Below are 13,261 nucleotides of genomic sequence, written 5' to 3' on the forward strand. Positions count from 1 at the left end.
ACCCTCCCAAAAACAGTGAACTTATGCATAATACATCCTTTTACACCCCAGTAGACGGCTTGTAGTTGTTGAAATGAAATGAATGAGAAACTTGTGACAAATGAATGAAGGACCATAAGAGCTTAGTAAGGAGGAAAATGTATCTAGTGGAGTTTCACTGAAGGTCTGCTGCTCTGGCTCTGAGTACAGTGTAAAAGCACAATGATGAAAAGCTATCCTGCATGTTTTTAAAGCTGATATTCTTGTTTATCTAGCTATTCATCTTTGTAAATATCGTTTGACCTGTAGTATGCACTCATTACTCTTTCATACTCATTCATTTTACCATGTCTGGAAAGAACCCTGTATTCATTCACTCATTGTACTGTTTAAATAAAAATAAAAACATTTCTCTGTATCCCCGTCTCAGATATTTTGAGAACCAATATATTTCTAATGATCAATTTCTTGCCTCATCATGCCATGATAATTAAAAAGGAGAATATAAAAAAACGTTTAGCATTTGATACATTAATTGTCAGTAATATCTAACCTCGTCCCCAGGCTAATAGCTACCCCATATATCAACAGAGAAATGTGGCTAGTGGATGAGAGTACCTGACCAGGTAAAAGGTCCCTTCAAGTCAGCTTATTCAGCACAGAAGGTTGGTGGCACCTTAATTGGGGAGAACAGGCTAGTGGTAATGGCTGGAGTGGAATGGTATCAAACACATGGTTTCACTTCACTGAGTCCTCCTGCATAGGCGAGTTCTGTCCAGACCACCTAAGGAGCTGATAGAGTTTGCCCTGGGTATTCGTCATCGTTGTCAGCCTACCCTCTGCTACCTCATTACCCAGCTCCGTACAGAGGTGTCCCAGTCTCTGGTTGAGCTTCACCAGGCCAACCAGTAGAGCTCCCACGCCCAGCATCAAGCTGGGCCACAGCAGAGACCACAGGACTAGGTCTAACGTGTACTTCCTCTTCAAAATGGTGTCCTTTGGATATTTTCTGGGGTCGGACAGACAACGCAACGCACTGCCTTGTATCTCCTCCAAAGTGTTTAGGATTTTCTGCACTTCGTCCACAAGGACTTTCCTGTCTACTTGACATTTGGGTATGTAGAAACACTGCAATGATAAGGGGAAAATAGTATACATATTTTGTTAATATTATCTGAGTCTGATATATATCATAACTTGCACGCATGACTAATGCACATAAACTAGTTCGCTAGACACCAGTCACTCCGGATGGAAGCTTCTCCTAAATGACTGTGAAGCAAATTACTAAAATGAGCGACATTCAGTCACTGGTGGCCTTTATTCTACCTCAGGGTTGAGGAGTACAGACTCTTCATCATAGTGTAGGCGAGCCTTCTGTCCAGAGGTACTGAGGTTGACCAGAACCTTCAGGCATGGGGCAGTGCTGACCCCTCTGCAGTCGGCCCACTCATCCAGAACATCAACCTGGACCAGCAAGCAGCTGGCCTCCTCATGCCAGTCACTGAAACCACCAGCATGAATAGGAGTTGATGAGAAGCAGTTGTGTAAAGTACTTAAGTAAAAATACTTGAAAGTACTACTTAAGTAGTTTTTTATGAGTTCTTTACTTTACTATTTATATTTTTTACAACTTTTACTTTTACGTCACTACATTCCGATAGAAAATTATGTACAGTGAGGGGAAAAGAATATTTGATCCCCTGCTGATTTTGTACGTTTGCCCACTGACAAAGAAATTATCAGTCTATAATTTTAATGGTAGGTTTATTTGAACAGTGAGAGACAGAATAACACCAAAAAAAATCCAGAAAAACACATGTCAAAAATGTTATAAATTGATTTGCATTTTAATGAGGGAAATAAGTATTTGACCCCCTCTCAATCAGAAAGATTTCTGGCTCCCAGGTGTCTTTTATACAGGTAACGAGCTGAGATTAGGAGCACACTCTTAAAGGGAATGCTCCTAATCTCAGTTTGTTACCTGTATAAACAAAAACTAAAAAATACATTAAAAAAAATAATGTAATAATTATAATTATAATTATAATAATAATAATAAAAAAATACACATATAAAAAATAAAATAAAAAAATAAAAAAACAACAACAATATATATATAAAACAAATGAAAATTAAAAACATACTCTAAAAAATAAAATAAAACATTAAAAAAATGAAGAACTATAAAAAAGATAACAAAAAAACATTTAATTTTTTTTTTAAATTTTTAATATTTGGTAAAGTGGTTGTCCCACTGGCTATCATAAGGTGAATGCACCAATTTGTAAGTCGCTCTGGATAAGAGCGTCTGCTAAATGACGTAAATGTAAATGTAAATGTAAATGTATAAAGACACCTGCCCACAGAAGCAATCAATCAATCAGATTCCAAACTCTCCACCATGGCCAAAACCAAAGAGCTCTCCAAGGATGTCAGGGACAAGATTGTAGACCTACACAAGGCTGGAATGGGCTACAAGACCATTGCCAAGCAGCTTAGTGAGAAGGTGACAACAGTTGGTGGGATTATTCGCAAATGGAAGAAACACAAAAGTACTGTCAATCTCCCTCGGCCTGGGGCTCCATGCAAGATCTCACCTCGTGGAGTTGCAATGATCATGAGAACGGTGAGGAATCAGCCCAGAACTACACGGGAGGATCTTGTCAATGATCTCAAGGCAGCTGGGACCATAGTCACCAATAAAACAATTGGTAACACATTACATTGTAGGATTTTTAATGAATTTATTTGCAAATTATGGTGGAAAATAAGTATTTGGTCACCTACAAACAAGCAAGATTTCTGGCTCTCACAGACCTGTAACTTCTTCTTTAAGAGGCTCCTCTGTCCTCCGCTCGTTACCTGTATTAATGGCACCTGTTTGAACTTGTTATCAGTATAAAAGACACCTGTCCACAACCTCAAACAGTCACACTCCAAACTCCACTATGGCCAAGACCAAAGAGCTGTCAAAGGACACCAGAAACAAAATTGTAGACCTGCACCAGGCTGGGAAGACTGAATCTGCAATAGGTAAGCAGCTTGGTTTGAAGAAATCAACTGTGGGAGCAATTATTAGGAAATGGAAGACATAAAAGACCACTAAAAATCTCCCTCGATCTGGGGCTCCACGCAAGATCTCACCCCGTGGGGTCAAAATGATCACAAGAACGGTGAGCAAAAATCCCAGAACCACACGGGGGGACCTAGTGAATGACCTGCAGAGAGCTGGGACCAAAGTAACAAAGCCTACCATCAGTAACACACTACGCCGCCAGGGACTCAAATCCTGCAGTGCCAGACGTGTCCCCCTGCTTAAGCCAGTACATGTCCAGGCCCGTCTGAAGTTTGTTAGAGTGCATTTGGATGATCCAGAAGAGGATTGGGAGAATGTCATATGGTCAGATGAAACCAAAATAGAACTTTGTGGTAAAAACTCATCTCGTCGTGTTTGGAGGACAAATAATGCTGAGTTGCATCCAAAGAACACCATACCTACTGTGAAGCATGGGGGTGGAAACATCATGCTTTGGGGCTGTTTTTCTGCAAAGGGACCAGGACGACTGATCCGTGTAAAGGAAAGAATGAATGGGGCCATGTATCGTGAGATTTTGAGTGAAAACCTCCTTCCATCAGCAAGGGCATTGAAGATGAAACGTGGCTGGGTCTTTCAGCATGACAATGATCCCAAACACACCGCCCGGGCAACGAAGGAGTGGCTTCGTAAGAAGCATTTCAAGGTCCTGGAGTGGCCTAGCCAGTCTCCAGATCTCAACCCCATAGAAAATCTTTGGAGGGAGTTGAAAGTCCGTGTTGCCCAGCGACAGCCCCAAAACATCACTGCTCTAGAGGAGATCTGCATGGAGGAATGGGCCAAAATACCAGCAACAGTGTGTGAAAACCTTGTGAAGACTTACAGGAAACGTTTGACCTGTGTCATTGCCACCAAAGGGTATACAACAAAGTATTGAGAAACTTTTGTTATTGACCAAATACTTATTTTCCACCATAATTTGCAAATAAATTCATTAAAAATCCTACAATGTGATTTTTCCTCATTTTGTCTGTCATAGTTGACGTGTACCTATGATGAAAATTACAGGCCTCTCTCATCTTTTTAAGTGGGAGAACTTGCACAATTGGTGGCTGACTAAATACTTTTTTCCCCCACTGTACATGCCCATCTGAAGTTTGCCAATAAACATCTGAATGATTCAGAGGAGAACTGGGTGAAAGTGTTATGGTCAGATGAGACCAAAATCGAGCTCTTTGGCATCAACTCAACTCGCCGTGTTTGGAGGAGGAGGAAGCTGCCTATGACCCCAAGAACACCATCCCCACCGTCAAACATGGAGGTGTAAACATTATGCTTTGGGGATGTTTTTATGCTAAGGGAACAGGACAACTTCACCGCATCAAAGGGACGATGGACAGGGCCATGTACCGTCAAATCTTGGGTGAGAACCTCCTTCCCTCAGCCAGGGCATTGAAAATGAGTCGTGGATGGGTATTCCAGCATGACAATGACCCAAAACACATGGCCAAGGCAACAAAGGAGTGGCTCAAGAAGAAGCACATTAAGGTCCTGGAGTGGCCTAGCCAGTCTCCAGACCTTAATCCCATAGAAAATCTGTGGAGGGAGCTGAAGGTTCAAGTTGCCAAACGTCAGCCTCGAAACCTTAATGACTTGGAGAAGATCTGCAAAGAGGAGTGGGACAAAATCCCTCCTGAGATGTGTGCAAACCTGGTGGCCAACTACAAGAAACGTCTGATCTCTGTGATTGCCAACAAGGGTTTTGCCACCAAGTACTAAGTCATGTTTTGCAGAGGGGTCAAATACTTATTTCCCTCATTAAAATGCAAATCAATTTATAAAATTTTTGACATGCGTTTTATCTGACTGATCATTTCTTTGTCAGTGGGCAAATGTACAAAATCAGCAGGGGATCAAATACTTTTTTCCCTCACTGTACTTTTTACTTAAATTTCGAATGATTAGCAGGACAAGAAAATGGTCCAATTCACACACTTATCAAGAGAACATACCTAGTTATTCCTACTGCCTCTGATCTGGTGGACCCACTAAACACAAACGTATTTTGTAAATGGCGTCTGAGTGTTGGAGTTTGCCCCTAGCTATCCATACATTTTAAAAACAAAAAATTGTGCTATCTGGTTTGCTTAATATATGGAATTTGAAATGATTTATACTTTTACTTTTGATACTTAAGTATATTTAAAACCAAATACTTTTAGATTTTTACTCAAGTAGTATTTTACTGGGTGACTTTCACTTTTACTTGAGTCATTTTCTGTTAAGGTATCTTTACTTTTACTCAAGTATGACTATTGAGTACTTTTTCCTGTTATGGTAACACTGTAGGTATCCTTATGCATGCATTCATAACGCCTTTACAACAGCTATATAACACATAACATTTGTCATAAGCTGTCATAAGTTGTCATAATTAGTTATGAGGAATGCACATGATGTTATAAAACTAGCTATAATTGGTGTCATAGATGACTGTTCATACTGTTGTCATACTGGTGGTTGTCTCGTTGTCAAAATAAATACAAATCATAAGTACATCTGTACCCCATGTTTCTTGGAGATCCTTTAAATGGTTAAGTTTTGTGATACTCTCAACTCATCCTGTGGTATAAACACATTCATCACTGTTTTATATTACCTGAAATGAATGTCACTTTACTTAAAGTGTCTGTGCACACTCTATAAGGGTATATGACATGGTTATGACGCCCATCATTCCATTCAATGTAAAATATAACACAGAGGTTGGTAAATGAAATATGACCTTGTTATAACATCTTGTATGTAGACTCTTATGTAGCATGTAATAACATATGACATAAGTTGTCATGCAGACTATGTAATAGCAGTTGTTTTTAAAAGTTGCCCTTAGAGCATATGACAACAGTATGAACAGTCATCTATAACACCAATTATAACTAGTTTTATAACATAATGTGGGGTTTCTCATAACTAGTTACGACAATTTATGATAGCTTATGACAAATGTTATGCTTTCTATAGCTGTTATAAAGGCATTATGAATGCATGCATAAGGACACCTGCAGTGAAGTGTTACTGAAGTTATCTTACATTATTGCGTTATTTGCTATCTTGCATTATGCAATGCATACTCAATAACTCAAATTCTTCACTTAGATGATCATAAGGATGCAATGCATAATTCCACCGGGCAATACAGTACAGTCATCTCCTACGAATGACATTCAGCCCAGATTATTTTGATTCTTAGAATCATATGATTGATTCTTAGAACTAGAACTCATTGTAAGTGTTCAAAACCACCAGCTCTCTGTGTCCACTCACCAGATAGCGATTTTGCTCCTTATATAAACGTCTTATTGACAGAGGCCTTCCTTACCTGTTTAGGTGGGGTTTGACCAGAGTGATCCCAACCAGAAAGTACATGAGTACAGAGAAGGCCATCATAGTGAAGCCCAGGAGCATGGCTCTGTCCTCCCCCACACTGGAGGCTGTCACCTGGGCCTTGGCCCTTTCCCCTCCGCACCCGTAATCTCCCAGCCGCCACACCTGCTCCCTCGCCGCCGACGGGTGGAAGATCTCCCTTTGTCATAGGCACACACATACACGCACATGAATGAATGCACACACAAATGAACACACACACACTCATAAATTAACACACATATATGGATGCCCTGAAGGCCAAAGCAATATTTTTTAAAGTAGACTCTTGAAATTATCTCATTCGAACGACTTAGTATGTCAACAAGATCTCATGTTGTGTACGGCTTAAAGTGGTCCTATGGACAGATACTCCAATCTCCGCTGTGGAGCTTTGCAGCTCCTTCAGGGTTATCTTTGGTCTCTTTGTTGCCTCTCTGATAAATGCCCTCCTTGCGTCCGTGAGTTTTGGTGGGCGGCCCTCTCTTGGCAGGTTTGTTGTGGTGCCATATTCTTTCTATTTTTTAATAATGGATTTAATGGTGCTCCGTGGGATGTTCAAAGTTTCTGATATTTTCTTATAAACCAACCCTGATCTGTACTTCTCCACAACTTTGTCCCTGACCTGTTTGGAGAGCTCCTTGGTCTTCATGGTGCCGCTTGCTTGGTGGTGCCCCTTGCTTAGTGGTGTTGCAGACTCTGGGGCCTTTCAGAACAGGTGTATATATACTGAGATCATGTGACAGATCATGTGAGACTTAGATTGCACACAGGTGGACTTTATTTAACTAATTATGTGACTTCTGAAGGTAATTGGTTACACCAGATCTTATTTAGGGGCTTCATAGCAAAGGGGGTGAATACATATGCACACAGCACTTTTCCGTTATTTATTTTTTAGAATTATTTGAAACAAGTTTTTTTTTTCATTTCACTTCACCAATTTGGACTATTTTGTGTATGTCCATTACATGAAATCAACAAAAAAAAAAATACAGGTTGTAATGCAACAAAATAGGAAAAACGCCAAGGGGGATGAATACTTTTGCAAGGCACTGTAAAGGGAAAACCAGCCGCTTCATAGACACTGATGCCTCACTCACAGATAAGCTGAACACCTTCTTCGCCCGCATCCCAATCTGCGTCCTCATGCGCAATCTCTCCCTATCCCAGTCTGTCGTCCCCACTTGCTTCAAGCTGTCCACCATTGTTCCGATACCCAAGCAAAGGTAACTGAGCTAAATGACTATGCCCTGTAGCACTCACTTCGGTCACCATGAAGTGCTTTGAGAGGCTAATCAAGGAACATATCACCTCCACCTTACCTGACACCCTCTATCCACTACAATTCGCATACTGCCCCAACAGATCCATGGATGATGCAATAGCCACTGCACTGTACATCGCCTTATCCCACCTGGACAAGAGGAATACTTATGTGAGGATGCTGTTCATCGACTAGAGCTTTCAACACCATAGTGCGCCCCAAGCTCATTATTAAGCTCAGGGCCCTGGGACTGAACCCCTCCATGTGCAACCCTCCTGTACTCCCTGTTCACCCATGACTGTGTGACTATGCACGACTGCAACTCTATCATCAAGTTTGCTGATGACACAACAGTGGTAGGCCTGATCACTAACAGTGACAAGACAACCTCTCCCTCAACAAAACGAAGGAGCTGATCATGGACTACAGGAGACAGCAGAGAGAGCAAGCCCCCATCCACATCGACGGAGCCGCAATGGAGAGGGTCAAAAGCTTCAAGTTCCTTGGCGTGCGCATCACCAAGGACCTGAAATGGTCTCACCACACCGACACCATGGTGAAGAAGATGCAACAGCACCTCTTCAACCTCAGGAGGCTAAAGAAATTCAACATGGCCCCTAAGACCCTAACAAACTTCTACAGATGCACCATCGAGAGCATTCTGTCAGTCTGCATCACCGCCTGGTATGGCAATTGCACCGCCAGCAACCGCATGGCTCTCCAGAGGGTGGTGCGTAGTCATAACCGCAGTCAAATTCCTCGTGACCGTTGAAAAATTTAAACATGAACTCACTCATATAAAAAGCTCTTTCCTGTATTCGTTGACAGTCTCTCTCTAGTCATGGTTTTAAAAGTTTTGAAATCTCACAGTCTCAACTTTGCTGAAGCTTTATTTTACGCCTGCTATGTTACTGCAGATACAGTCATCTGAGTCATCCGATTGGCCAGTGGTAGGCCTATAGTGCACTTGATTTGCTCCCCCCAGAAAGGCAGAGTTTGTACCTTCAGACATATGAAATGGTTCAAAATGGGAACACGTTGCCTACCCGGCTCGCAGGGCAGTGGAATCGGGTGCACCTACCGCCAACAGCGAGGCTTTTTGAACGCAAGGCTTATCGTTGGGTTTTTTACAGAAATGTTTGGCGATCGACTAGGAATGCTTTGGAGATCGACCAGTTGATCGTGATTGACCAGTTGGTGACCACTGGTGTAGGCTATATTCAATAGATGTATTATACTTTTTAAAATGTAGCCTAGGGATTCCAAAGGTCTGCATCAGTGGCTTGTAGGCTATGCGTGGAAGCCCGGAGATGCTAAACGTGTTTATGGTTGTGTTAACAGTCAATTACTGTGAGACCGACAGTTACCAGCTGACAAAATGTAATGACCGCCAGAGTCCTAGTGGTGTGGTCAGCCCAATGCATCACTGGGGGCACACTGCCTTCCCTCCAGGACATCTACAGCACCCGGTGTCATAGGACAGCACCCGAGCCACGGGCTGTTCACCCTGCTACCACTTAGAAGGCGGAGATGGTACAGGTGTATCAGAGCCGGGACAGAGAGACTGAAAAACAGATTCTATCTCCAGGCCTTCAGACTGTTGAACAAACATCACTAGCCGGCCACCGCCTGGTACTCTGCCCGACACCTTAGACACTGTCACTAGCCGGTCACCGCCTGGTACTCTGCCCGGCACCTTAGACACTGTCACTAGCCGGCCACCGCCTGGTACTCTGCCCGGCACCTTAGACACTGTCACTAGCCGGCCACCGCCTGGTACTCTGCCCGGCACCTTAGACACTGTCACTAGCCGGCCACCGCCTTGTACTCTGCCCGGCACCTTAGACACTGTCACTAGCCGGCCACCGCCTGGTACTCTGCCCGACACCTTAGACACTGTCACTAGCCGGCCACCGCCTGGTACTCTGCCCGGCACCTTAGACACTGTCACTAGCCGGCCACCGCCTGGTACTCTGCCCGACACGTTAGACACTGTCACTAGCCGGCCACCGCCTGGTACTCTGCCCGGCACCTTAGACACTCTCACTAGCCGGCCACCGCCTGGTACTCTGCACTGCACTTTAGAGACTGCTGTCTCATGTACAGTATATAGAGACATTGAACACTGATCACTTTATATGTATATACTGTATTCTAGTCATGGCTCATCCTATATAACTAATGCTGTACATATACTATTCTATTCATATACTGTCCATACTGTCTATACAGAACATACATACACATAGACACACACATATATATATATGCCAGACAGAAAGGGGGCTTTGATGTACAGTTTCGCTCACCCACCTTCCAGTTTCACTATTCCCCACCCATTGTATCTTCAATTGAATTCAAAAACATTATTTATTTAGGTAATCCCTAACCTGGTCCCAGACTGTCTGGGACCAGGTTAGGGATTACTTAAAGACCTGTTTGTGCTGTCTTGCCAACTCCTAGGGTCATTGGCAAGACAGCACCAACAGATCTGGGATCAGGCTAGGTAACCCCTGTGTCTCACCGTGTCTGTCGCCTCCGTGCACCCTGCAGGTTGATGTTAATGGGGACGCTAAAAGACTTCCGAGGTGAGGCTGTGTTCAACAACATTCCTGCTTTTCAAACACACCAACAACTTCCTGTAGTCTGGTAGCCCAGTGTTTGTCAACCTCCGGCCCAAGTACCAGCTCTGGTCCCTGGGATGATGCTTAGCAGTCCCTGAGATGTTCAGCTAGCTGATGCTGATTTTGTCATTTTTTTTGTGCTAGTTTAAATGTAAGTTTTCTCTAAAGGAGGAAACAATCTAGCTTGCCGGTCCTTGGCACTATAAAAGGTTGAGAAACACTGTAGTAACTTTTCCAACGGTCCTACAGTGCATTCTCCTATTTTCTCCTTAGCTCTACTCTTTAATGAAGCAGCATGATCACTGTATGATGATGTCCCTATGTACTGACAGAGATATACTGGAGAGAATTCCCTGTGTTTGCCATTCGCCAAGGCTGGAAGGTGAGCCTCTCCTCTCCACCTGCTCCCAGGTGTTTCTATAGAAACGGCCACAGCCAGGTAAGATGCTAATTATCTCCCATTGGACACCAGCTAGCAGCACCACACCTTGTTGTCCATGATAAGCTCATGTAATGGAAAGAGGTATACACTCATTTAGTTCAGTATTACTGCATGTAGCTGGTGCTAATGTATTTGTAACAGCCAAACTGATCCAATGACAATCTAAATATGTACACTGAGTAGACCAAACATTAGGAACACCTTCCTAATATTGAGTTGCACCTCCCCCTTCTGCCTTCAGAACAGCCTCAATATGTCAATTCGTCGGGGCATGGACTCTGAAAAACCCAGTAGCGTTGCAGTTCTTGACACAAATCAGTGCGCCTGGCACCTACTACCACACCCCGTTCAAAGGCACTTAAATCATGTGTCTTGCCCATTCATCCTCTGAATGGCACACATTACACAATCCATGTCTTAATTGTCTCAAGGCTTAAAACCCCTTCTTTAACCAGTCTCCACCCCTTCATCTACACTGATTGAAGTGGATTTAACATCAATAAGGGATCATAGCTTTCACCTGGATTCACCTGGTCAGTCCATGTCATGGAAAGAGCAAGTGTTCTTAATGTTTTGTATACTCCATGTATATTGATATGATCTACTGTATCACCCATGGAAAACAAAACAACTCACCAGTGACTTATTTCATATGTATTTATGGACTGACAATGAGAAATCAAGAAAAAGTGCAATACTCTTAATAACGTTCACAGAAATTGGCTGAAAAGGACCAAGTGTGAAAACACCCTAAATCTCATGACAAGACAACTTTAAAGACTGTGAGCTCTGCTTCCTGATTATAGTGATTTCCTGGTAGGGTGGTTATTTTTGAGACAACCGAGGCAGAATATGCTGCTTTAAAGAGAAGAGAGAATTAAGTAAGTAAAATTGAACATTACTAACAGAGCAAGACAGAGGTAATACTTACAAAATATAGATTTGTACATATTATTGATTAAAATTGTGGAACCCAGCTCACATTTCCCCGATTGAGGTTACTCAATATTACCTGAAGAGAAAATGAACCACTACTGAATGGAACATTTTTAACTTTGACTTCTGATTGATTAACTTTTTTTAAATCAGAGCTTTACATGTGTGTTATTTGTTCATCACCCATGGACTCGACATTGCGGACAAATCCCCCAAACCCCCTTGATTTCCTCTCAGCCAGTTTTACTTGCTGTGACCTAGCGTTTGAACGGTTTGGGCTATTACTATATGACCCCATTCCTGAAAGCTAAGACTCTCAGGTATGTTCCCGCAAAATATGACAAGATTCAAATGTTTGTCACTAGTTGTGTTCCATTTCAGGGTGAGCAATACTGCTTCTTAAAGTGAGTGATGGTTTTATACAGTAAACATACAGTATCTTGAGACAATTTCAAAGATAAAACAGAATATACTGATTTATAGAGAAGAGAGAATAATGTGTATGTTCATTATAGTAGGCCTACATGCCTCTTTCCACAGTTTGAAAAAAGACAAAAACATAAAGTTCCCCATCTTACTCTTTGTTCCTTAAACTGTTAACCCATTACAGTCTAAACCCTGTCTAAAAGGGGGGAATGGGCTATTAGCCCATACAAATGCATTGAATAACAGATTCACTACATTGAACAACAGATAGTCCCCCCACAAAAAAAAAGTGTCTGACCTATAGAGTACCACAGTATGAGTCATAATACCCATAAAAACTAGCGGTCAAACAAGGAAATGGTTCCAATCTTGTTTCCACCATTAATTTTCCCCACAGGGGATTTTAGAAACACTTAAATTAGGGCTGTGTTTCGTGTAGGCTTACCCTGGTGTGACATTTGGATAACCATGTAAATCTCTCTAGGACAAGATGATTTGTATCAAGGCTGTATTTACCCCCCCCAAAATGAAATGCTAATTTGCTGCTAAAATGGATATCATAAAGAACTGCAAATGCCATGATGATCTGGACGAGACTGCCGAATCGAGGGAAAGGTAAGAATCTCTGGATTAACTATCTAATGGCAAAATTTCTTTAAATGGACAATTCTGTGAAGTGTCTTGTGCAAGTTTTAAATTGACACAATACCTGTTAGCAAAGGTGTCAGCTAGAGATGACGTGCAGGAGCTTGCAGGGATTTGTAGTCTGGCATGATGTTTACGTTAATGCTAATTAGCATTTTCAAATCTGAGAGTAAATATAGCCGAATATATTGATAAAAGTCCCCGTGTCCTACAGATATTTACATGGTTATTAAAACGTCACGCCAAGGTAAGCCTACATGAAACACAGCCCTTATTTTAAATGTTTCTAAAATTCCCTATGGAAAAATGATTGGAACCATTTCCCTGTTTGACCGCTAGGTTTTAGGGGCATAATGACACCTCCACTGTGGGGCTCTATATCTGAGAGATATCAGAAAGATCAGGAAACATGCAAAAACATTTTTTTACATGTATTTAACATCTCATTTTTGGTTCTAAACAGTCTCCATATACAGCGC

The 13,261-nt window shown here is 42.1% G+C and overlaps 1 protein-coding gene across 1 annotated transcript; it reads right to left on the minus strand.

The window, feature by feature from the left end:
- Positions 1-717: 717 nt before the first annotated feature.
- kcnmb3 (potassium calcium-activated channel subfamily M regulatory beta subunit 3) lies at positions 718-10,319 on the minus strand (the record flags this gene model as incomplete). The annotated part of the gene is made up of 4 exons (XM_084187997.1): positions 718-1,107; positions 1,309-1,483; positions 6,399-6,602; positions 10,234-10,319. 4 exons carry the CDS (start codon positions 10,317-10,319, stop codon positions 718-720), a joined length of 855 nt encoding a protein of 284 aa, XP_084044123.1.
- Between the last annotated feature and the right edge of the window lie 2,942 nt (positions 10,320-13,261).

The sequence above is a fragment of the Coregonus lavaretus genome (genome assembly GCF_964263955.1).
Source record: "Coregonus lavaretus genome assembly, chromosome: 23".
Classification (NCBI taxonomy): Eukaryota; Metazoa; Chordata; class Actinopteri; order Salmoniformes; family Salmonidae; genus Coregonus; species Coregonus lavaretus.